The 27,300-nt window shown below is 40.6% G+C and overlaps 1 protein-coding gene across 2 annotated transcripts in view; it reads left to right on the plus strand.

Moving 5' to 3' along the window:
- Positions 1–14,882, plus strand: part of pcdh11 (protocadherin 11) — a 514,163-nt gene extending 499,281 nt beyond the window's left edge. For both annotated transcript variants that reach the window (XM_034180911.1, XM_034180912.1), the window contains one exon: positions 13,959–14,882. In XM_034180911.1, the coding sequence (XP_034036802.1) occupies positions 13,959–14,422 (464 nt within the window). In that variant the 3' untranslated portion in view covers positions 14,423–14,882. The remainder of the gene's footprint in view (positions 1–13,958) is intronic.
- The last annotated feature ends 12,418 nt before the right edge of the window (positions 14,883–27,300 follow it).

Genomic DNA, 27,300 nt, shown 5'->3' on the forward strand with positions numbered 1-27,300 from the left:
CAGACAAGCTTGAACCCTCGTGCGCAGGCGTGAGTTTTTCCATGCCTGTTGGTTGCGTCATTCGCCTGTGAGCAGGCTTTGAGTGAGGAGTGGTCCAGCCCCCTCGGCGGATTTTCATTGTCAGGAAATGGCGGAATGATTTGGGCTTTTTTTCCATCAGAATTTTTTCAGAAACTGTTAGAGACTGGCAGCTGGAAACCATTAGAAAAATGTATCTGGCTTACGGTGAAAATTTTATGGGCTTCACAGAGAATAAGGAGTGTTACTACAGCTTTAAGGACAGCTTTAAGGATGCGTGCCGCGCTCCGTGCCACCATCGAGAGCCACAAACCACCGGATCATTTCTAAATGGATGGCTCTGTGGATCCGAGACCGTCATGTGCACTTTCTCTGGTTATCACAAGAGCTGCACATCAGCCATTTTCCGGCAGATTTCACTTTTAGCAAGAGATTTTGTCATGGAAAGCCGAGCGGAGGCTTCGCGCGTCACGACCGATTTGCTGATGGAGCGAGATAAAGGAACACCTCTGTTTTGGTTTCACAGGACGGCTTTGAGATGGCGTTCAAACAGCTGTCGGTGGTTTTTCCATCGAATGATTATCCGAGAAATTGTGGATGTGCCTGGACATGCCAGAACATGCCCCGTGAGGCTTCATCATGGCATTGCTTTGCGCCATGCGGCACCGCCGCGACGCTCAGAATTCCTCCGCACGTCTGTCTCAATGTGCCGAGAAAGTGCTGATGTCCACGTCTTTTCACAATTCCTGTGCTAGTCAGACGAACGTCCCGGATAAAACACAGCGTCCAGTTTGGAAATGAATGGCACATTCTACTGTTACAGGAGTTTTTGTCATGGAAAGAGGAGCAGAGGAATTCCGCACGTCGCGGCGGAGACGAAGAAGAGTTGCTGGCGTTGTGTGTTCGCCGCTCGTCTGATTTTCTCCAGTTTTCTCGTGTATAATTCGGTTTTTAGTGGCTTGAGTGTAATTTTTATTTTGGATATGTACTTAACGTGGTTTTTGGTCCTTCAGTGTGCATTTTTAGTTATCTTTGATTGTTTATTGCCTGCTTTGCGCTGTACGACGCCGCAATTTCACTCCCTCGGCTGGCGTGATGCTAAGCTACTCTGCAGCTGAGCTACGAAGCTTGAACAACAATAATGTCCCTCGGGACATTCTCGCTATCAGAGAGCTTGGCTTGTTCCGCCGACGTCGCTGTGTCCACAGAGGCTCCCGGAGAAAGTTTGTGTTCCATCGAACTGGGTCGTCTGTGCCGGTCATGTGGTCAGCTGAGCACATCGGTGCTCGGCGCCCACGTCATCAGAGCGCTGCAGCTTCTGGGAATTGTAGTCCTGATGTGACGACAGCGGTTCCTGACATTCTCCGGGCGCTGGATGGAAAACGTGGAGTGGATTTTAAGATACTCAGGCCTATTCAAAGATGTCAGTCTGTCAAACCGACAGAAGTCTTCAGTTTGGGTCTTATTAACATCAGATCTTTGTCCTCAAAATCCCTGTTGATTAACGATCTAATTATGGATCATCATTTGGACATGATTGGGTTATGTGAAACCTGGCTCAAACCCACAGCTGTTCTTCCTCTGAATGAGGCCTGCCCACCAGGGTACACATTCAGTCACATGTCTCGTTGTGCGAAGCAAGGCAGGGGTGTTGCTTTTATCTATAAATCCAAGTTTACCTTCTTGACTGTCGGGGGGCATAAATATAATTCGTTTGAGCATCTGACTCTCCGCTCTGCCCATGATGCTACATATTGTCAGGGTCAGAAGTATGGAAATCAGTCATGCCATGTTGTCACTGTTTATAGGCCTCCTGGCCCATATTCTGAATTTTTAGATGAATTTGGTGCATTCTTCTCTAGCCTGTCAGCTAGTGTGGACAACATTTTGATTATTGGTGATTTTAATATTCACATAAATAAGCCCTCTGATCCCCTTTGCAAGTCATTTATGGAACTTGTGGATGCGCTGGGATTCCAGCAATATATTCAGGATTCAACACATAGTAGTGGAAATACCCTTGATCTGGTACTCACACGTGGCCTTGCTGTCACAAACATTGACATTTTGCCTCTTGCCTCGGTGATCTCTGACCACTCATTTGTTAGGTGTGCATTTATGTTGCAGCGCCTAGTGGATTGAAAGCCTTGTCTTTCTTTGCGGCGACGCATTACTCCTTCAATTATGATAGAACTCGAAGCCAGACTGCCTGAAATTTTGGCCTCGGGGTTAGAAAATATTTAATCAGTAGATAGTCTTGCGGATGGCTTGAACTCAGCGCTCAAGGCCACACTGGACAAGGTTGCGCCTCCTCTCTTGAGGACACGCCTTCCCAAGGCATACTCACCTTGGTTTAATGGTTACCTGCGTGACCTTAGGCAGAAGGCTCGAGGTTTTGAACGGAAATGGCGTAGTTCTAAATTAGAGGTGTTCCATCTTGCATGGCAAGATGCTGTCTTGGATTATAAGCAGGCACTACTGGCTACAAAGCGTGCCTATTATTCTGATTTGATTAATAAAAATAAGCATAATTCCAAGTTTTTGTTTGAAACTGTAGCACTTCTTATTCATGGACAGCCACCTGTTATTCACTCTCCTTTCTCAGCACAGGACTTCTTGGATTACTTCGAGAAGAAAATTGAGGATATTAGGTTGAGTATATCTCAGCAGGCTTTGGCCCAACCACTGCATACTGCTGTGGAGGTGGATGCGCCCAATGAGGTGGTATCCAGATTTACAGATTTTGATGGTATCTCGCTAGGCGCACTGACGAAGCTCGTGACGTCTACTAAAAGCACAACCTGTTTAATTGATCCTATACCAACAAAACTGTTTAAGGACCTGTGGCCCATTCTTGGACCAACTGTGCTGGAAATTATAAATCTCTCATTAACTTCTGGATCTGTTCCTAAGTGTTTTAAGTCTGCAGTGATCAAACCATTACTTAAAAAATCTAATCTCAACCCTAGTGTATTGAAGAATTATAGACCGATATCAAATCTGTCATTTTGTTCTAAAATCCTGGAAAAAGTGGTCTCGCAACAGCTCGTGGACTACCTCACTGAGAATAATCTTTTTGAGCCACTGCAGTCTGCTTTTTAGAAAATTTCACTCCACAGAGACAGCACTTACTAAAGTAGTGAGTGACCTTTTGCGAGCAATGGACTCGGATATCACTACGGTCCTGGTGCTGCTGGATCTTAGTGCTGCATTTGACACTGTGGATTACCATATTCTACTCAATAGGCTGGAGAATCACTTTGGGATTACTGGAACTGCTCTTGCATGGTTGACGTCGTACCTGTCCAGTCGTTCCTACTGTGTATTGTGTAATGGAACCTCCTCCGATTGTAGAGACATGAAGTTTGGGGTTCCTCAGGGATCCGTTTTGGGCCCCTTGCTTTTTTCTCTTTATGTAGCACCCCTCGGGAATATATTGTGGCGTTTTGGGATTCCCTTTCATTGCTATGCTGATGACACTCAATTGTATATGCCAATAACTGCTGGTAATCTTACTCACATAAAATCCTTGGAAGATTGTCTTGCATCAGTAAGAAGTTGGATGTCTAGTAACTTCCTACTTTTAAATTCTGATAAGACTGAAGTTATGGTTTTTGGTCCAGTGAGATATCGGCATCAATTTGATCAGCTAGCATTTAGCTTAGGTCCGTGTGTTATACATCATACGGATAAAGTGAGGAACCTTGGAGTAATTTTTGATCCTGCGTTGTCCTTTGATCTCCACATTAGAGACATTACAAGGACTGCCTTCTTCCATTTGCGAAATATAGTGAGGATTCGTCCTATTCTGTCTATGGCTGATGCTGAGACTTTGATTCATGCGTTTGTCTCTTCTAGATTGGACTATTGTAATGCTGTATTCTCTGGCTTACTGCAGTCCAGGATCAGGGGTCTTCAATTGGTTCAGAATGCTGCTGCCAGACTTTTGACACGGAGCAGAAAGTTTGACCACATTACGCCAATCTTGGCGTCCCTGCACTGGCTTCCTGTTTCTGCAAGATCGGATTTTAAAGTACTGATTTTAGTTTATAAAATTGTTCATGGACTTGCACCTCCCTATCTGGCTGACTTGATAAGCCCCTATGTACCAGCTCGGGCCCTGCGTTCTCAGGGTGCAGGACTTCTGTGTGTTCCCAGGGTGAATAAAAAGTCTGCCGGTCACAGAGCTTTTTCCTATCGTGCCCCAGCTCTGTGGAACGATCTGCCGGCACACATTCGGCAGTCGGACACTGTGGAGACCTTTAAATCACGTTTAAAGACTCATTTATTTTCCCTGTTTTATCATTAGTGTTATGATGTGTTTTTAATCTTGTATTCTTTTACTGCTGTCTTTCTTTTATGGTTGTTTTTATTGTGTTTTAAATTTTTAATTGTTTTTTATGTTGTGAAGCGCCTTGAGATGATTTTGTCGTGAATTGGCGCTATATAAATTAATAAATTTGAATTTGAAATTTGAATTTTTCTGTAGTAACAGTCCTTATTCTCTGTGAAGCCGGTAAAATTTTCACCGAAAGCCAGATAAATTTTTCTAATGGTTTCCAGCTGCCAGTCTCTAACAGTTTCTGAAAAAATTCTGATGGAAAAAAAGCCCAAATCATTCCGCCATTTCCTGACAATGAAAATCCGCCGAGGGAGTGGACCACTCCTCACTCAAAGCCTGCTCACAGGCGAATGATGCAACCAACAGGCGTGAAAAAACTCACACATGCGCACAAGGGTTCAAGCTTGTCTGACGCAATCACACGTGATTCAAATCCATATGGTTTTTGAAAAAAATAATAAGGTCGGATACTTTTCTAATAGACCTTGTATATATATATATATATATATGTGTGTGTGTGTGTGTGTGTGTTATTATTATTGTTACTAATGGCATGTAATAAACGCACAAAATGCTCTAATTGTTTAATTTATTTTAAATTTAATACTTGTTATTTTTTATTATTGTAATTATTATAAATATCTATAATAACTTTTTATGAAAACATTTTACATAATGAACATCAAATTATCACTTTATTGCCTTTTGAAATAAGAAACTATCACCATCACCACCACCACCAGCACAACATGATTTATTTGCTTAGTACATGACAACACAAATACAGATGCCAGTGATCTTGCAATCACAAAATTAGGTTTTTCATTTTTTTTTCCAGTGTTGTGGGCAGTTATTTTGCACAAAATATTTGTACAAACCCGTAATTTGGACAATCCACTGCAAATCTGAAAGGAAAAGTTATTATGACATAGGTGTATTCCCCCTTTTTTTGGGGGGGGGGGGGGGGGGGGTGATGAAAAAATCTGTTACAAACCTAATTGGCAAAGTAAAAATATGAAAAAATCTTATTTGTACACTGTATCTGTCACCTTACTTCAATTCTGTGCATCTATTTGTAAAATCAGATAATTACACAGCAGGTTGCCTATTAGCTTAAGCACTTTTGTACAGTATTGCTTTTCATTAAACAGAATGCCATGCAACATGTTTATGTACCACTCATGCATGATGTGTCGTACTTGTGCTAATAACTGCAAGTTTAAATCTAAAAACAAAAAACACTTGATGGTGGTTGCAAATCATTTGGCCAGCTGTAAATCGAACCAACGTTCGATTTACAGCTGGCCAAATGATGTGTTGATGCTGCAGAACAGGATTGCCGATGGGTACTTACCACTGGTGGTACTGACCTTACTCTTGACTGCAAGAGAAGCCAAGACATGTGGTGCAATGGAGCAACACAAGTAATAGATGTCAACACTCATTTTCAGTGTTTGCAATGGTTGTAAACCTGAATGGAATATCACTTACAATAACTTCTGGACTCAAAAGCACTCAGAGCAGGTGCATTTATTCTATGTACAGTCGAATCTGCCGAAGAAATGAGAAGATACGCTCCTGCCTCAAACGTGTCACCACTGTTCAGTGAAAATGAACCATTTCAACCAAGAATGGTACATCTGATCTCCATCATGCTGTCGATTATACCCCCATTGTTTGCCATTATCCCCACTTGTCTGCCATTCAAATTGTCTTGAAGTGTGTGTACAAAAGAATGTTCACAGCATCAGGGGATCCGGCATGTCAGTGATGTGCGATTCCTCCCCAAAGCTCTGCGGGTTACAGTTGTTTCCCCCTGAATACAAAAGACAGCGGCATCACAAGCAGGCACCAGCATTCCTCATTAAAATTACTCATAACCATCCCAAAGATGTATCGTTATCTTTGGCTGCTTTCAGTGATGCCGGTATTTGGTTAGACTCTTTCTCTCCGATTGTTCTGTCTGAGTTATTTTCATTAGTTACTTCATCCAAACCATCAACATGCTTATTAGACCCCATTCCTGCCAGGCTGCTCAAGGAAGTCCTACCATTATTTAATGCTTCAATCTTAAATATGATCAATCTATCTTTGTTAGTTGGTTATGTACCACAGGCCTTTAAGGTGGCAGTAATTAAACCATTACTTAAAAAGCCATCACTTGACCCAGCTATCTTAGCTAATTATAGGCCAATCTCCAACCTTCCTTTTCTCTCAAAGATTCTTGAGAGGGTAGTTGTAAAACAGCTAACTGATCACCTGCAGAGGAATGGTCTATTTGAAGAGTTTCAGTCAGGTTTTAGAATTCATCATAGTACAGAAACAGCATTAGTGAATGTTACAAATGATCTTCTTATGGCTTCAGACAGTGGACTTATCTCTGTGCTTGTTCTGTTGGACCTCAGTGCTGCTTTTGATACTGTTGACCATAAAATTTTATTACAGAGATTAGAGCATGTCATAGGTATTAAAGGCATTGCGCTGCGGTGGTTTGAATCATATTTGTCTAATAGATTACAGTTTGTTCAAATTATGGAGTTCCACAAGGTTCTGTGCTAGGACCAATTTTATTCACTTTATACATGCTTCCCTTGGGCAGTATTATTAGACGGTATTGCTTAAATTTTCATTGTTACGCAGATGATACCCAGCTTTATCTATCCATGAAGCCAGAGGATACGCACCAATTAGCTAAACTGCAGGATTGTCTTACAGACATAAAGACATGGATGACCTCTAATTTCCTGCTTTTAAACTCAGATAAAACTGAAGTTATTGTACTTGGCCCCACAAATCTTAGAAGCATGGTGTCTAACCAGATCGTTACTCTGGATGGCATTTCCCTGATCTCTAGTAATACTGTGAGAAATCTTGGAGTTATTTTTGATCAGGATATGTCATTCAAAGCGCATATTAAACAAATATGTAGGACTGCCTTTTTGCATTTACGCAATATCTCTAAAATCAGAAAGGTCTTGTCTCAGAGTGATGCTGAAAAACTAATTCATGCATTTATTTCCTCTAGGCTGGACTATTGTAATTCATTATTATCAGGTTGTCCTAAAAGTTCCCTAAAAAGCCTTCAGTTGGTTCAGAATGCTGCAGCTAGAGTACTGACGGGGACTAGCAGGAGAGAGCATATCTCACCCGTGTTGGCCTCCCTTCATTGGCTTCCTGTTAATGCTAGAATAGAATTTAAAATTCTTCTTCTTACTTATAAGGTTTTGAATAATCAGGTCCCATCTTATCTTAGGGACCTCGTAGTACCATATTACCCCATTAGAGCGCTTCGCTCTCAGACTGCGGGCTTACTTGTAGTTCCTAGGGTTTGTAAGAGTAGAATGGGAGGCAGAGCCTTCAGCTTTCAGGCTCCTCTCCTGTGGAACCAGCTCCCAATTCAGATCAGGGAGACAGATACCCTCTCTACTTTTAAGATTAGGCTTAAAACTTTCCTTTTCGCTAAGGCTTATAGTTAGGGCTGGATCGGGTGACCCTGGACCATCCCTTGGTTATGTTACTTTAGACGTAGACTGTGTTTCATAATTATTGTATGGCCTTGCCTTGCAATGTGGAGCGCCTTGGGGCAACTGTTTGTTGTGATTTGGCGCTATACAAGAAAAAAGTTGATTGATGATTGATTGATTCCTCCAGCTGACGAAAGCAGCCAGAGCTGTCAGCGGCATCACTCACGCCACGCTCGCACCCTCCCAAACCCGTCACCACCGATCCCAACCACCCCACCAGAATAGAAAGTAGCACAGCCCTATGTTGTTTTTTACAGATTGTGAAATATTGCAGATACAATTTGGAAGTGCTGAAGGCTGCTGTGCGATCACGCTGTGTGAAGTCACAAAGCAGTCTACCTTTCACTTGTAATGTGTTGTACTTTTGAAAGAGCTCTGCTGATCGGTTAAACTAGAACACAGGTTCAAAAAGTCATTTTCTGTCGCACGCCCACGCTTTGGAAGGCAAAGCAAAGTCAGGCCTCCTCAACCACTGCTTTCCAATAAACAGGCCAAGTTTGAAGTTAAAGTTCAGTTATACTGAGGACATTTGGATGAAAACAACCCAGGAAGCGGCCAGTGGTCACCTCACTGCTTGACACAGTAAAAGTTAACATCAAGAAGCACCTGATGTAAGCACAGCTGTATTTATCATAGTTTTATGACTCAATTTAACATTTTGTCATGAAATACACTTTCAGCAAAGTGTGAGAAATGAGAAAAGGGTGTTCTTTAAAAAAAACCCTGAATTTTCAATGACGGTAGCACAACTAGGAGGTTGTGGGTTCAAGCCCAACCAGAGAATATTGAGGTCTTAGCTCTGACCCAATCCATCTCACACTTAGGGACAGGGCCTGAAGTGGCAGGACAAGAAAAATCTCAGATAAGAATTTCCTTTGAAAAAGCTGAATTTTCAATGGTGGTAACACAACTAGAAGGTTGTGGGTTCAAGCCCAACCAGAGGATATTGTGGTCTTAGTTCTGACCCAACCCATCTCAAACTTAGGGTCAGGGCCTGAATTGGCAGGCCAAGAAAAATCTCAGATAAGAAAATCCTTTGAAAAAGCTGAATTTTCAATGGTGGTAGTACAACTAGAAGGCTGTGGGTTCAAGCCCAACCAGAGGATATTGAGGTCTTAGCTCTGACCCAGTCCATCTCAAACCTAGGGCCAGGACCCAAAGTGGCAGGCCCTAGATAAGGAGTTCCTTTGAAAAAAGCTGAATTTTCAGTGGTGGTGCTTGAACCTCTAAACTAGATGGTTGTGGGTTCAGGCCCAACCAGAGGATATTGAGGTCTTAGCTCTGACCCAGCCCATCTCAAACTTAGGGTCAGGGCTCCTATGTTTGAGAAATACACTTTTAAATCAAAACAGTGTTAAAATGCAGTGGCTAAGTAGCTGGGGTACCAATATATAGACCTCGAACCTTTGATTCCATTTCACACTACCTGTCTGTACCCCTGGACAAGACACTTCATCTGCTTTGTCTTAGTCCACCTTTCTGTAAATGAGTACCATCTTTGGCCTGGGAAGTAACCAGAGTTAGACTGGTGTCCCATTCAGGGGGAGCCATACACTCTCATCCTATTCGTGCCTCAATATCCATGAAAAACACAGGCATCAATGAACCACATGCCCAGTGTGGGACTTACTATTAAAGTATTTTTTATTGTACTGAAAACATACTTTTAAATTCAATGAAAAACACAATCCCCAGCTCAGCTATGGCCTTATTGGTAAGGTCTTCTGGTCGATAGCAGGTGCCATGGAGTCTGTAAGTGCCAAAATGTGGTCTGGCTGCTAGTAAAGGCATACACTTGTCCAACCATGCAGTCAATAATACACTTGATGTCCATTGTAAATTTGAAGAACAAAACCATTTTATTTCACAAGTGTCACAACAGTTATTAATCCAGAGAATCATCTTTGGTGAATACAAAACTAAAAATGGCAGGACAAAATATGAAAACCATGTGACTCCACAGCCAGAGTAACTTCCACACACTTTCAGAACTCAGCATCTCCACCTGCAGGAGGATGTGCTATCTTAAAGCTACAGTGTGCATATTTCAGGAACTACATGAACTAGCCGTGCCCTACTAGTAAACTCAAATTCAATAAAAAACCATACTTGTGAAATATAATGAATTTCCTGCATTACTTCAAACCTAAAAGCCACAACTTAAAGTATAGACAGTTTTTTTTTTTAGAGATATCAGGGATGAGAATGTCCCACCGATTGACTGTTTCTTTTGGGGTTTATTTTGGGGTTCACAGCAAGAATGTCATGAGATCGATTCCCACCTGTGGCCTTTCTGTGTGGAGTTTTCATGTTCTCCCCATGTTTGCGTGGGTTCCCTCCAAGTGCTCCGGCTTCCTCCCACATCCAAAGACACGCAGGTTAGGTGGATTAGAAACTTTAAATTGTCCGTATGTGTGGGTGTGAATGTGTTTGTCTGTCTATATGTGACCTTGTGCCAGGGTGTAGCCCCCCTATGACCCTTAACTGGAGTGAGTATAGAAAATGGATGGATGGATTATTAATCATTAATGCTTTTATGTGAATTTTTGAAAGCTCTAGTTTGTACAGTACCAACATTGTTTTTAGAATGGAACTTTTTAAATAAATTGTTTCTTTTAAGTACATTTTGATCACCTTTCTTTTTTAAAAAACATGATGCAGACAGAAATGGGTAATATTGAAGGTAACTGAGATAAAGTGAAATAATAATGGTACAGATTTGGACAAAGAACCCTTAAAACAGACTGTATAGTATCATTGTTTTCAGAATGGAGAAGCTATTTCTCCATAGTTTGATACTAAGATCTCTGACTGATTGAAGATTAAAGTTGTAATAATAAAAAAGCTATGTCTACTTTTCATACATTTCAATCATTCCATGAAAATGGAATGGTTCAGCTGTCTTTATGTTTATCTTAGAACAATAAAAAGTGGACACCAAATCCATCTTCTCATGTTCAACCACCAGTTTGGAAGCCACTGACTGCCTGACATCAGTATATGTTGGATACCGACTGGATTTATTTATGAATCCTGGTGCCTGCTTGTAAAATAAAGATTTTTTTTATGGGCATAACAATATACCATCAAAAACAGCAGGACCCAGAAAATGTAAAAAGAGATTGAGTCAGGGCGCCGCTATGACTTGGCTCAGCCCTATTGTGCTAGCTCAGAGAATGTGAAAGCATCATCCATTTTTCCTTTAATGAAGTTAGTGACCCTATGAAAGGTGACACATTTACCGCCTAGGGGATTTATACACTCCTGCTCCAAGGCTCCAGTTCAATATGGAGAGGACAGATTTGACTCCATGTGGGCACTCCAAATATATCCTCACAATTTATACCAAGCGATTCATTTTCAGACACTGCTCTCATAATTAAAGTTGACGCTGTACTATTTAATCTGCCATAGCAGAGAAAAAAAAAAAAAAATTAAGAGCAAGGAACTCTTGTTAAAAATAATAATAATAAAAAATCTTAACACTTTTTAAAATGATATTGCTCCTAATCTGAATTTTTTATATATCTATATACTTTTTTAGGATGCCATAAAAGGCTAAAGAAGGTGGCGTGTAGAACGTGTGTGCATGAAGGAAATAGTTGTCCCACTGTAGACTGACCGTTGAATTATTGATACCATTCTTACATATGCAAATATAGTAAATAATTTGTGCATGACAGCTTGAAGCTGAAGCCTGGAGGAGCAATGTGATGTTTGAATGAGGGCTTGTCTTTTCTTTGCCGTGGAAATGCAACACCATAGGATCCTGGTTGTTTTGGTACATACTGTTTTACATTCTAATTTTGCAGCTTGACAGGCTTTATTGCCGGGGTTCAATGCTGAGGTCTCATCCCAGATTCATTCCACATGTGATGTCACTGCACAGATAATGAGATAAGACAGTTTGACTGCTTTAGTCTTACATAGTCACTTCCTCACAGTTTTCACTTTTTTCTTTTTCATGCAAACTAAATTTTAACACAATTAAATCCATGTTAGAAACCCTTAGCAAAAAGTAGTATACTTAAAGTTCATTTTATTAAGTATGCTTCAGTATACAGTAAGTATAAGTATAGCAAGTATACTACAGACCATGTACTGTTAGTATACTAGAAAGTACACAAATTTAATACTTCTTCGGAATAAATTGGAACATTTCAAGTTTATAAAAGTATATTTTAAAGTTATTTTTAAGTTTGCAAAAGTACACTTTAAAGTATACAACAAGTACACTCATCTATATACTATCAATGTACTTGGTATATCCCTCTCCTATGCTTAAAGTATACCACATGTGCACTTATCGATATACTGCCATTGTACTATTTGTATACTTTGAGTCCCTATTTTTAGTTTATTATACAGTAGTATACTTAAAGTATACTGTTATACACATTAGTTATTTCACTATTTTACTTTTTATACTTTAATTTTGCTTGGCATATTACTTGTAGCTTACTATTCATATACTGAAAATATACTCCTTAAAGTATTCTTAAAGTTTACTCATACGGTATGTACACAAGAGTGTGATGCATCTAAAAAAAATTTTTAAACATTTCAGAAACAAAGACGAATGAAATCAAGTCCTTCCTTTGTGGAGAAAATTAAAGGAAAAAGTGCATGTAAAATGTAAACATAATGGTCTCTCCAAGATCAAGTCCTTATTTGTAAAAATGTATACATAGCATCTTCAACTGAGAAATACTAAAGTCCTTCCTTGTCAAAAAAGGTAAAAGAAAGTGTGAACGTTTTCAACCAAAAATATATAACTACATAGAAAAAAATCTGTACTTTTATGTTACTTGAGTCAATGGCTTGACTTACTATATCTTGCTCCAAGTGCCTAAGTGTTAGTACTTTGTGGCAGAAAGACGAAAAAAGTATACTAAAGTATAAGTATAAGTGTTAAAGTATAAGTGTAAGTATTAGTATTAATGTACTTAGTCTTAGACTTTTGTTTATACTTTTCAGTATAAGCTAAGTATACTTCACTATACTATTCTTAAGTATATAAAATATAGTTTATAAAAAGTCACCAAGTATACTTCCTCAATTTTAGAAAAAATAAGTATACTCATAGTACACTTGAATAAACTTCTTTTTGCCGTAATGCACTCGCTTCATCCGTGCCCACTCTGTCTGCATGCGCAACATACCATTTGCGACCGTGATGTGGCCGTGCTGGGCACGCGTCATATCTGTTTTGCACGCTGTCCCGGTCCTCCGCCAAGCTGCGCCAACCCGTCGGTCGCGGATATCAGCTAATGACAGGGGATATGCGGCGCGTTGGTTGTGTATGTCCTGCGTATGTCTTCAGTATGTGTTCAGGCAGTGATGTGGATCTCATCCACAGCAGGATTTTTGAGCCGCTCAAAAATCCTGGCTGCGGACATGTGTGCCTCTGCAGATGATCATGGACGTGTTCAGATGGCGGCCGACTCATACAGGAATGTTCCACGGTTATTGCGGTTGTTTGGCGGATGTGGGCCACTTTTGTGCGCATTCCATCCGCAAATCCTCCTAAACGCCAGTGGGACAGGGCCCTAAGGGAAGAGATAATCTGAGGATGGCATGGTTTTTATTTTTTCCTTTCAATGCTGACATGATTGTTCTTCTTTTATGGATTTACTTTGTCTTTTCAAAGACAGGGTTCAAAGAGGTTGAAGGTATGCCACATTTACAGTGATTAAAACAAACAATGCTTTGTTAAGATGTTCATTAAATATTTAATGCACTAAAGCCAATCTGAGACAAACAGCAAGACATTTCTTTTTTTTTCTAATCCTAATTAAGCTACAGGGAATTCATTGCATATTGTAGGTAAACAGACAGAGTCTTGGGAATAGCACTGGAAATTAAATGCTCTGCTGGTGTTTTTCTCATTAGAAGTTGAAATGAAACATTTATCACTGACTTTCATCTCGCTAAAAGGCCGACATTTTGTGGGTCAACCTCTGATGAGGCAACAGCTTCTTCTATGCGCGCTGTGCCTCGCTTTCGCCGTGCTCGCTGTACGTTCTGACCTGTTGGATTAATCATATATTCCTCTGTGCCGCTTTCTTCCACAGCCATTGAGGTGAACCTGCAGAAAGCCTTGGCAGAGGCCTCAAAGACCTGCACCCAGGAGTGTTTGATACTGGGCCACTCTGACAGCTGCTGGATGCCCCCAGCCCTGGCTCAGTTCCAGAGCCCCGGTAGCAACAGCCCCACCTCCAGCCCGACCACTACCACCATCGCTGGCACCCTCCCTTCCTTTGGATTCCAACAGAGCTGCGCACGGGGAGCCAAAGCTAACATGGTCAGCGTGGGGGTCATGGATGGCCGTCACACCCTGGGCAGGTCCATGCCCAAAAAAGATGAACTGGACAAAGGGATAAACCGTCCGCAGTTCTACAATACCCTGGACAGACACTGCGCAAATAAGAAGGAGGATCCTGTCAAGGTCATCCCTCTGGCTAGCTTCTCCTCACCTGGGCAGCAGACACCTGCTGGTGGGGGCAGTGCCTCCTTCTTACATGAGCACCAGATGTAAGAGTAAAAGACAGATCTTAAGATCTTGACTAAATCACAGATGGCTTTGTGTCAGTGACTTTCTGATAAGTATGTATCCTGACTTGTATGCACAATTTGAATTAGGTTGACTTGCCCAATTTTCAATTTCAGAAGGCCTCTGCAGAATGATCGCGATGTTCAGATGAAATCAGTCAGAATGAGGAAGCATTTAAAGGGGTCATATGATACAGCAAGTTAATAAAAATGTACAGGCATCCTTGTTTTAAAAAATATATATATTCCCTAGACAATAAGTGCAGTTGGATTTGCCCTTTCTAGATTTTCAGCATGGTCCAAGAGGTGTGAAGGTCTGTCCATAGAGAGGTTTTCTTGGTCCAAATCAAATTGTGTCATTGTCCATGTCAGTGATGCGGATCTTTTGATTAATTACACGATCAGGTCCAGTGAAGTCGGCGCTCTCTCCCAAAACATAATTGATATTGGTTTTCTGACTAGCAATTACACAATATTCAAACAACACATTTAATTATTTGTTAAATTGGAAAAAATCTTGAATATTACAAAAGAAAGTTATGATAATGATTATAAACAACTAAAATTCACCAGCAAACATTTTTTTTTCTGTTGATTTTGAATGTTATAACAATGAGACTGCCAACATGCCAACATCAGACACACATCCATTGAAAATCATTGAAAATCAATCAAATGCACATATTAGGACCTACAGCCCACATACATAAGGACAACAGGACATGAGTATGTCTCTGTAAACACTGAATGTGTGCATGTGTGATGGAGGCCAACAGGAGTCGCTGTGCATATGGTACTCAGTAAATCTCACTTGCCAGTGCCAAAAGACACTCTGGCCACAGACGTCAGGACCCATGGGTTTTGGCCTTCTGATCAGAGCGCCTGCCTCCCATGCCAGAGTTTGCGCCCTGAGGGTGGATCGACAGAGCAGAGAAAACATGCACAAATGTAGTGTGAAAGAAAACCAAACAAAAAGAAACATATGTGTGGGCCTTTGTCCAAACATTTGTGGGTGAAAAACCCTCTAAGATAATGAACCCTAAATAATATCCACAATCAGCTTTTTTATGGGTTTTAAAATTTCAGAAAAATGAATTAGCATTACATTTAGATATTTTCAAATTCAAAACTAATAAAAACTCTACTCTAGTATTTAGGAATATATATATGAGGTCTATTAGAAAAGTATCTGACCTTATTATTTTTTTCAAAAACCATATGGATTTGAATCACGTGTGATTACATCAGACATGCTTGAACCCTCGTGGGCATGCGAGAGTTTTTTCACGCCTGTCAGTTATGTCATTCGCCTGTGGGCAGTCTTTGAGTGAGGAGTCGCCCACCCTCTCGTCGTTTTTTCATTGTTTATGAATGGCTCAGAGACTGCTGCTTTGTTTGATAAAATTTTTTTCAAAAAATGTAAGGCACAACTGAGTGGACACCATTCGATAAATTCAGCTGGTTTTCGGTAAAAATTTTAACGGCTGATGAGAGATTTTGGTCTGGTAGTGTCGCCATAAGGACAGCCCACGGCATGTGACGGCGATCTGCACTTCGAGGCGGCAGCGTCTCGCCGTTTCAAGTTGAAAACTTCCACATTTCAGGTTCTGTTGACCCAGTAAGTCGTCAGAGAACAGAGAACTTTCAGAAGAAGTCGGCATGAGGAGTTTATTCGGACATTCCATTGTTAATGGACATTTTATAAAGAAAGAACGTGCGGGCCGAGTCGCATGTCAGGCCGGACCCGACCGCGGGGGGTCGCGACAGGAAAAACACCTCCGTTGGAAACCTTAACGGGCAAGTTGGAACATGCCCAAGCTGTTAAACAGTTTCTCAGTTACTCACTTGTTGAAAGCCATCAAAAGCCGCCTGAATTTTACAAATGGTTTTCAACACGGAGGTGTTTTTCCTGTCGCGGCGCACACAGATTTGCCGAGTCGTCACGGAAACAACTCGGCGAATTTGCGCGCACGTCTTTCATTAAAAAATGTCCTTAAACAGTGGAATGTCCCCATAAAGTCCTCATGCCGGCCTCTTCTGAATCTTCTCTGTTCTCTCACGACGTCCTGGGTGAATTAAGCCTTAAATTAGGATGTTTTCAGGTTGAAACAGCCCAACGACGGCGCCTGGAAGCGCTGCACGACGTCCCGGTCCGTGGGAAGTCCTTACACCGACAGAAACACCCCCTAATCTCTCATCAGCCGTTAAACTTTTCACCGAAAACCAGCTTAATTTCTCGAATAGTGTCCACTCGGATATTCCTCACAGGTACGGAAAAAATGTTGATAAAGCAACGCGCACCGTCTCGAGCAGCGTGTGAAACAAAGGAATTCAGCCGAGAGGGCGGGATCACATCTCACTCAAGGCCTGCCCACAGGGAAATGACGTCACCGACACGCGTGAAAAAACTCACGCATGCGCACGAGGGTTCAAGCATGATTGGTGTAATCGCACGTCATTCAAATCCATATAGTTAAAAAAAAAATAAAAGGGTCGGTCTATTGTCTAATATATATATATATAAGGTTTGGTATTTGACAAAACAACTTTCTACCACCACAAAATAGATTCATAAAATAAAATAAGTTCAAATTCACATTATTTTTTGTACTTTGTAAATACACATTAAAGCAAAGTGCATAATGACAACGTTACCACACTTAAAAAAAAACAACAAAAAAAAAACAGAAAAAAAACACTATTTCCAGCTACGTCTTTTTCCATTTTACACAGCTTTTTGGCCCAATGAGGGACTCATCATATGGTGCGTTTTATGCATGGGAAACTATGCTTGTTGCTGTTTCTAAACAAAAGTTGATGAGGACACGAAGGCATCAGTCAAATTCAACTCTTGTCTGCTGTCAATTTAGACAGAAGGACTTTAAGATTTAAAGCCCTACCACAAAGATGTCATAAGGAATTGAGTGTGCTTTGAAGCTCTCTTGTGCCGTTATTACATTTAAAAATAGATTTAAACATCAAAAATTGTTGTGCTTTGGCTAATTTTGTTCCGAAAAAAAAAAAAAAAAAAGCTATGTAAGCTTCCAGCAACATCCATATATTGTCTTTTTTTAAAGATAGCAATTAAATTCTGACAGACTTTTCTGTTGATCTAGTTTAAAAGTGTTCAGAAATTACATGTTTATGTATGTGTTGTTAGCTCAGTATCCAGAAACAGGTTCTACAAAGGGCCAAAACTGCATCAGTAGCTGAGTTTGCTCACATACTCACTCCCCTGGTGTTTCACAGATTATGCTAGAGTCAAGATATGGATTTCTCTCACATAGCGTATGTCACAGAAGTCTAAAATGAACTGTTTCAACCCCATGGTTTGCTTGAAGCAGGAGAATGTCTGCATGCACAGACACAGAATTGCAGAACTTTGGGGTAGTTTACCATGAAACACAAACTATATGTAACTGTAAAGTGTAAAAAAGAAAAAAAAATGCACAATATGACCCCTTTAAAGGAAAAGGTTAAGTGTACTGTTAACTGTACCAAAGTAGGCCCATAAGAGAAAAAGTCAAGACCATTGTTTAGTGATGTTTGCATCGTGAGGAAGGCCAGAGTACACTTTACGCTCTTGTGGCCCAGCTCAGACGAATTTATTCCAAAAAGGGAATTCTTTTGTGCTGAAACAAATTGAACACAGCATATTTTGTGTTGTGCAAGATAAACTGGGGTTAAATGTTAATTATTATCTTAGAGTAGATGGTGTTTGTGCTCAAGTTCTAGTGAAGCGTTCCTCTTTAGAACATGTAGCTCAAACCTCTTCGATGGTGGAAGATGTTTCTTTTGTCTCGCCTGAATTTTTTTTTTTTTTCCCCAGAAGTCTATTTTGGTCAGGCGACTGCAGAAGCATAAAAAATACAATAAAATTCCTGCAACTACAGTACAATCCATAACTAGGCCAGTGGTAGACAGCAGCACAGTAATCTTTTGCATTCTACATCCTCGCTATCAGTACACAAATATAACCAGAATACACACATACACACACATATCCAAGATGTTTCCCATATGGTGCGCTTGCCACCTCAGCCAACTCTATTAAGAAGGTGTTAACTCGTAACATTATCTCCGTAACTTTGGCTTGAAAGGCACAGACAGGTGCGCTTTAGAAATGTAGTCTTTGTTTTCGATGCCTTTATTTCTCTTTCTCATATTTTCTTTTGTGATTTGCTCATATAATAACAGCTACGGAGCCAATTATGAAATTCTCAGTCTAATTACATTGATGTGTGATCCCAGTAGTGACTCTCATTGTGGTTGGGAGGTCCAGAATGGTTCTCCAGGCAAGCTGGAAACATGTACTCTTTATGCTAAGGCAATGAAAAGGTGACAAGCACTGACAATTAGCAGCTTCATGTGCTCCCTCTTTTCCCAGCATGCCATTAACAGCCCCTCTTTTTACTGTTTCGCCTTCCTATACTGCCCAGACTGGCTGCAAAGATTCTATTGTCAGGCCTTACTATGTGTTGGTGCAAGAATTTGTCTGGGACCCATATCTGATGTTAATATTAGTTTTACAGTTATCATCTGCACAATGTAAAGGGACCTCCCTGCAGGCTGCCTCTCACTGTGGTATCATCACATCCACACTGCATCACTGCGTCTGTAAGTACACCGCACTGATGATGATAACCGCTACAGACTAACTTACTGCTGTAACAGATTGGGTGCAGTATAATCTATTGCTACAGCAATAAGTGACTTTGCTGATATCCATTTTTCTTCACAGAAACACCCAAGCCAGGTGTCTACATCATCAGGTACCATGATTCATGTGCTTCATTTTCTCGTACAATCTTGCAAATTGGGAACAGTCCTAAATCTATAATGCATTGCGGTATTCTCTAGGGATAGTGGAAGCAAATAGTGTTTGCATGCTCTTATCTCCGGCCCATTCTGTCGCAAACTTAGGGTCAGACCTCTTGTCTTTATAAATAGGATTTATTTGAGACTGTGAAGCCATCACTTAAAGTGACGGGTGTGTCAAGGACAAAAAAGGGGTCAGTTCAATTTAACCTCAAGCAATTACCAAAATTAATTTAATTCAAAACAAGCAACTTCAATAAATAGACCTTTAACCATTGCTTGATGAAAATGGTCCATGATTTCTAATTCTCATTTAAGCTCATTCTCCGTTATTTTGTTTCCTCCATCATTTTAAATATCATTTCTTATCTGTTATACCCAACCTTTCAAAAAAAAAAAAAAAAGTTCAAACAAAACCATGTTTTAGACACTTTTTTATGGTATGTCATGAAGTAACTACTTCATGACATACCATAAAAAAGTGTTTGTTCATATTGAAATTTAAGTTGTGGAAAGATATTATTCAAAATAATAATATTTAAATGGTGAGTATTTTAATACTACCAAAGCAAGGGGTTATTAAAACAAACATAAAACTGACTTTGAAGTCAAAATGGATTTAATCTTTTGATTGGTTGTATAACCCCGCCTACTTTTTGGGGGGTTGTGTGTGTGTGTGTGTGTGTGTGTGTGTGTGTGTGTGTGTGTGTGTGTGTGTGTGTGTGTGTGTGTGTGTGTGTGTGTGTGTGTGTGTGTGTGTGTCCCTCAACTTCAAGTCTTCTACTCGAGATCTGGGACTTTGAGGATCCTACACAGTATCGTCATTGTTCCTAGGATAGCTCTCTTCTAAAGAGAACCTTCAGATACTATACCTGAAATCTGCTGGGGTCATTCTTCCAGTATGGGCTACATAACCCTGAGCTCCTCTTACTACCAGGAGAACTATGACCTTTACCGTCCACAAATTTTCTCCTTTTTCTTTCAGCTCTTGGTACGTTTCGATTTTCTTGTGTTCTTTCTTAATGATGTCACTCTCATTTAGAATTGCAACATCTACCACAACTGCCCCTTTGTGCTGCTTTTCATCCACCACTATGTCCGGCTGGTTGGCAAGTACTTGTTTGTCTTCCTGTAACATGAAGTCCCACAGCACCTTAGCTCTGCTTTTCTAAATGACCTTTGGTGACGTTGTCCATTTGGACTTCAGTAGTTCCAGTCCATATTTGTACCAGACATTTCTGAACCCTATCCCAGCTACTTTGTTATGCCTCAAACTGTATTCGGTACCTGCTTTCCTTTTTAAGCAACTTGCAGGATTTATTTCTGTCAACCACCCCTTCTAGATAGTGATGACACATCCCACTGAGGGCCTTCCATGGTGTCTCACCTTCTTCCTCATTTGTTCTGCAGTTCTCACAAACTGAATTGTCTCTGAGTGCCAGTTTCTTGATTTTCTCTTGGATGCTTCTTGTTTCATTCTGCGTGGTGGCTCCCCACACCCACTGTTTTTGCTGATCATACAGTCTCAGCCTGTTGGATTTTGTGTAGAACCCTCCATGTATTGTGACATTTTTGTATATCTTCACATCCCTGAAATCTGTCTCTTCCTCTGATGACTGGTGGGACACACACAGTGATGTCTGGTGTCTTCTTTCTAACACTCAGTTTGGTTCTTAGGTCTTCTCTTACTTTCTGGAGGAATTTGGCTGTGGTTGTCCTCCTTGCTTTCTCATTATGGCTCCTGTAGGCCTGTGGGATACCAAGAAACTTGTAACTGTCTTGGATATCTGCAGTCCTGTCTCCTCGTAAGTTACACCCTCAATTTTATCCACGTTCTTCCTCTTTGACACCATTCACTCACATTTGTCTAGTCAAACTGTCATGCTGACATCACATCTGTACATCCTGGGGATGTTAGATCAATAAATCAATGTATTTTTCAGTCTTCAGGCAAACAGATTGTTGTTTATGTAGAGGTAGTGGGTTATGGTGAATCTATATCCACCTCCAGTCTTTGCACTGCTCTGGATGATGCAGAGCAGAACAGCAGCCGGGTCATGCATCTCATGTATGACTGCCATGCCTGGTGGTCACTTGAGTGATGGCCCTGTAGTTCACTTCGACCGTTTGCATTAACTTCTTTAGGAAGCCTATCAGTGTCCGTATGGAGCCAAGCACTGCAGTATCCATGTGTGGGCCATTTAGTCTTTGGCTTCCTTGTAGCCAATCCAGAGTGTGCTCATGTTGGTCCACCTAGTATTAGAGCCCAGGGTGATTGCTCTGTCAACCTGTAACTAGTGTTTCAATCCCCTAGTGTTGCTCTTAATGCCCCTCTGAACGTTGCTCATGTGTTGACTCATGTAGCTGCTCAGTTTGATAGCAGAGATGCCACCCAGGAGGTTCTATTTTGTGGGATGGTAGGTTATTTTTGAGGTGATGTATCCTCGTGGGAATCCTTCATTATCTGAATTATAATGCCCATTGTTGGTCAGCAAGGGTGGCACCCTAATGTTAGCACCTGATTCATTTATGCTGTCAGAGCTTCATGGAGGACTCTTAACTTAGTTAACAATTAGTAGGCATGGATCATGTCAGGCCTTGGTATGTCCAGCTTTGCACCCATAGACATGCTGAGGATTTGCTTTTGTGACACTGGATTTTGTTCTGGGACATTTCAGTTGTCTGTATGCATATCCATATGCGATTTGGCATGGGTGTTGTGGGATGCTTCCTTCTCCAATTTGTCTGTCAAACATCACTCTCAGCTCTGGATTGGTCTGCCCCAGTGTTTCCTTGGGGCTGTGAGTACACTCCAGATGGGTTTCTCCAGCATAGGTCATGTTTTCTCTTGGCCATTGCTTCACTGGTATATTTCTTCATTCTTGTCAAGAAAGCTGACAATTGTTCACAGTTTCCAGAGCCTCACTTATGGACAAACTGCATGTACTTCTTTTCTGCCAGGATCTGTCCTTCATTAGGGCCCCTTCACACATACTACAAAAAAGCGGGAGTCAGGCCGAATCACGGTGAAACAGCGCGCATGAAAACATCGAGCCTACGGGCAGGTGGGAACACAATGCAAGTAGCTGGAGCATGTGGAACCACAGCACACAGCTGCTGTGAAAAAAAAAATACATGCCACCCATGGGATTCAAACCTGAAATTTACAAAAGCTCTGATTGCCAAAAAGAAACTTTACCACTGCACTACCATCGCTGTCCAACCCAGTCTCACAGCAAGTCATGCTTCAGGAACACGAAATATACATTAATCTCTTGGTTCGTGATATTGTGATGAAAAGTGCCTCATTTTTGTCACGGCAGCACAAATTCATTCTCGTTCATTCCGTGATGACTGCATAAAATTAAAAGTGAAGCGGGGGGGTCGGGGTGGTTATGGTTAGAGTGGGGGAAGGAGTAAGATTAGGTTATGGTTGAGGTAAGGGTTGGGGGTAGGAGTAGGGTTAGTAATAGTGAGTTTAAAAAACCCCGTCACCGAAAATTTGACTCATTTCGTTACGGGAGCACGAAAAAAAAAAAGTGAGACTGGGCTGTGCTGTCCTATAAAAGGTACATAAAATGCCTGAAATCAACAAAGAGATAAATGTATTAAAAAAAATAAAACCACAAAAAATGAATTTTATTGAATCCATCTTATCAAGCGGACAATACAAGTATGAACCGTCTGTTCCTCTGTAGATGACCCATAGTCATAGACATACAGTCATGAAATGACATGAATGAGAAGCAGGGTACCACAGTTGTGGGAGCACTTAGACAAATTTCACATCCAGCTCGAAAGTGATCATCTGCTCACTGTTTTCATGCTAACTGTGTGAATGGCCACACATTTTCTAAGTGCCAAGCAAGCAGTGTTAGATGTTCGTGTGTGTCACCTGGAATTTGGCCGACACCTGCCGCGAGAGGGATCGAATGGGCTCTCACAGGGCACACTCTGTCTTTCAGCCACTGGTGTGTGCGAATAGTTGGAGCGACACGTGTATGAGGCGTTGGTGGCAGCTCCGATTTTTCACGAATGGCATGCAATTCTTCCTTCATGCGCTAGTCAGCTTAAATTGTCTTATGTGTGAAGGGACCCTTACCATTTCCTTTTGCACTTCTGTTACCTAGTTAATATCTTTCCAGGCTTCCTTTGTCTTAGATATCGTCACACACACACACACACACACACACACCCCTTTGGGTATTTCTTAGGGAGGAAGAAGCCAGAAGACACCTCTGATAAACCTTTGCTTATTTTAAATAATTTACAGACATACAATAAGCACAATGGTGCCCACATTAGATGTAACCCTCGCTGTGCTTTAACTTGCAGAACTCCTACATACAGTAATTTAATGACACAGCAGTTCGGTAAATTGAAAGTCAGTCTCCTGAGGCAATCATGCTGCATGAATGTAAATTAGTAGGCTGTTATTTTGGATGTTGGCATGAGGTGTTTTGATTTTATTACCTGCACTGGGGTGGTTTATTTCCACTCGTGTTTATTTGTTTGTTAGTAGAATGGCTCAAAATCAATGAAACAGCCGGTGATGAGAAGCCTGGACATAATTTGAAACAGAAACATTTCAAGATATGTTCCATCCCTATTTTAAGTTATTTCAAAACATCTCTGAATATTTTCCCTTTATAGGTTTTTCTCAACAACTGACTAAAAGACATGAATGGACTTGTCACTTCCTCATAGCTTCTCTATTCAATGTTTCCAGAGCTGCCAACTGTCCCACATTGGGCAGTATTTACCACATGTCCCACGCCCTGCACGAGTGTGTGTGGGACACCCATTAGTCCCGCAACTGTGTGGGTCTGGGCACACCACTGGAACCCCCTAGTTATGCTTTGCACCGCTGACACTCGCGGCCACACGTGGGTGTCCGCATTGGTACATTCAAATGTTGGCAGGTATATGTTTCATTTTCCAAGAGGCAGTACCATCGGATGCCTCTAGATGTTAATGGATAGGCATACAACCAGTCAGAGCAACAAAGTATGTAACATAGGCAGAGTGACAACAGCTGGTAAACTAAACTCTTCTCGATTCCAGTCAGGATTAAAGGGACTTTCACACTGAAATCTTGAAGCAGTGTTCACTGCTCTGAAACCCATTATTTTCAATGGCCAGCCCAAGGAAGAGGGCAGCACCTTGCTCGGTGGCATATACCATCCCTGAAGTAAAATGAATTCAATTCATTTATGTTTAATCATCTAATATGACCTAATGATGCAATAATTTGAAGACCACTAATTCACAGTATTCCTCCAATAATTCTTTTTTAGCTGAACTAAGTAACATAAGCTTAAATATAATTTTTTTTTCTCACTTCTGTGCAGCTTCTGTGCATTTCAGCATCTAAAATATTCAAGACTTTATGTCTAGATGAACTTTCCATGATGATTTTTTTAAAATCTGATTCATATTAAGTTATCTTGTTCGTGTGTGTGTGTGTGTGTGTGTGTGTGTGTGTGTGTGTGTGTGTGTGTGTGTGTGTGTGTGTGTGTGTGTGTGTGTGTGTGTGTGTGTGTGTGTGTGTGTGTGTGTGTGTGTGTGTGTGTGTGTGTGTGTGTGTGTTTTATTCAGGGAGAAAACTTAGTGACACTTCCTTTTTCATATATTCATTATTGATGATGCACAAGAATGAACTGGGCAGACTTTCAGGTTGCATCCTACCTACTACTGGAGCCACAGTCACCAAATGACTTACATTCAATTTTTTTGACACCACGTATTTCTCTTTCAGTTCACTTATTTTGTTGTTTTTTTTGTTTGTTTGCTGAAACCAAATCAGAGGGTATAATGCATTGTGCAATTAATAACAAAAAGAAAATGCCCTCAGTTCTCACTTTTGTGATGACGTAATCCTGTATAGCAGCCATGGATGAGGACATGGGGCAAGATCAGTGGTTACAGTATCTCACAGTATCTTTGAGCAAGAGATTAAATGTAAAGAGCATTATTGTGACCACAAAAACAAAAACAAGCAAACAAACAAAAAAGAAACATCCAGCTATAAATAAAATAAAATAGTCAAAACTGAAAATAACTTAATCAATTAATTAATTTAATTTAATTTTTAAAAAGAGAAAAGTGTGGAAGTTGTGTGTGTGTGTGTGTGCATATATACATATATATATATATATATATATATATATATATACATAAAAAAGAATAACTTAATTTAACAATCAAGTTTAATGCACTTCATCTCAATAATTTTGAATACTTAAATTAGCTAAACTCAAAGGGCTTCAGGATATCCATCCATCAATTTTTTTATACCTGCTGACTACAATTAAGGGTCATGAGGGGCTGGGGCCTATCCCAGCAGTCATGGGGCATGAGGCGGGATACAACCTGGCATTCTTTCACAAGGCCACATACAGACAAACAAACACATGCACACCCAGGGTCAATTCAAAGTTTTCAATTCACCAGATCTTTGGCTGTGGGAGGAAGCCGGAGCATCCAGAAAGAACCCACACAAACACAGAGAGAACATGCAAACTTCATACAGAAAGGCCCCAGGTGGGAATCGAACCCACGACCTTCTTGCTGTGAGGCAACAGTGCTAATCACTAATCTATCATGCTGCCGCTTCAGGAAATCAATTTCCTCAAATCATTTGAGTTGCACAAAGTCATCAGGATATTTCTTTTAGAAGGAGAGTTGGGGCTTTGTCACATTTTTACCGAAGGCCAAAATACAGCCATTGGGAATTGCAAAGGCTTTGCGTCCGTCCACCCGTCCATCCGTCCATCTGTCTGTGCTCAGCATAACTCCAGCCCTATTACTGCCAGAGTCTTCAAATTGACAGGGAACATTCTTAGGACACAGACCTTGGACAAGTTCAAAGATGACTAACCTTTACCTATTTTAGGAGGTCAAAAGGTTACATTCTGTTTCTTATTTTTATGCTCATATGGCCGAGGGTATTTTAGTATTGTGTTATATTTTTAAATGTTTCAAACAATGGCAGACAGTGATACAATGAAAACACTTTGCATGATTTCACTTTCACTCTTCTCATATTTTTTTCCTTCTTCAGTTCACCTGATGATAGAAACACAACATATGATATGAAGAAAAGCTAACATTGCTTTGCTTTCAGACTTTTTTAATATGAGCACCATGTCATCCTGTGTCATAACAGTGTAAATGAGTTGTTTGGGCTTTACATGAAGCATCACCATTGGAAATCTGTGTCGGTGTTGATGTTAACTCCTCCTCCTGTGTCTGTGTTGATTCAGCAAATCAAATGTATCACAGTGTGCACATTCAAACGTTGACACATATGTGCCACTTCTGCCTCTACGTACCAATAAATATACATTAGTGTCAGGTGGATATTAAATTGTACATAGCAGTACCCCGAGAAGTACAATTACTGACTGCACACTGGAATGACCCACACAATGAAGTTTGCAGGCTAAGTAGTGGACTGTTGAGAAAAAGAAAGAAAAATGAAACAAGAACTGCTGAGATGACTGCTCCAATGTAAATGGTTAAGAATGCAAAATTCTGAAGAAAGTATATGAATGTGTTTATAGATGACTATGTATGAGAGACTGTTCTTGCATGTGTGAGCGTGTATGTTCACATATATGTACACTGACATGCAATTTGCCAGATTATTTTATGTACACAACTGTTGTATCTTGTACAACAACAACAAAAACAACAAAGTAACAAAATATAAGACATATATGTATGCTTGTAAATTAGTCATCACTGAGTCAGGTCACATTTGCTTTGACAGAAGGCTTCAGTACCTGCCAGCCAATCTGTAATGGTCAGTTAAAGATATAGTGTGTGTTGCCAAGCCTTTGTAAGATATTCCATTTAAATGTATGAAAGAAAAAAAATTACCTTCATTGTGGTGAAGTAATTTTTCGTGTCATTGAATTTTACTTGGACCATTAAATATTGACTCCTCAAAGTATGCATTGTTCATTGCTGTTCATCAGTTTCTTTCTTTCAGTCTTTTTTAAATGATAGCTCATGGTGGTGCATAAGGTAAAAACTTTACGT

The sequence above is a fragment of the Thalassophryne amazonica genome, chromosome 11, assembly GCF_902500255.1.
Source record: "Thalassophryne amazonica chromosome 11, fThaAma1.1, whole genome shotgun sequence".
Classification (NCBI taxonomy): Eukaryota; Metazoa; Chordata; class Actinopteri; order Batrachoidiformes; family Batrachoididae; genus Thalassophryne; species Thalassophryne amazonica.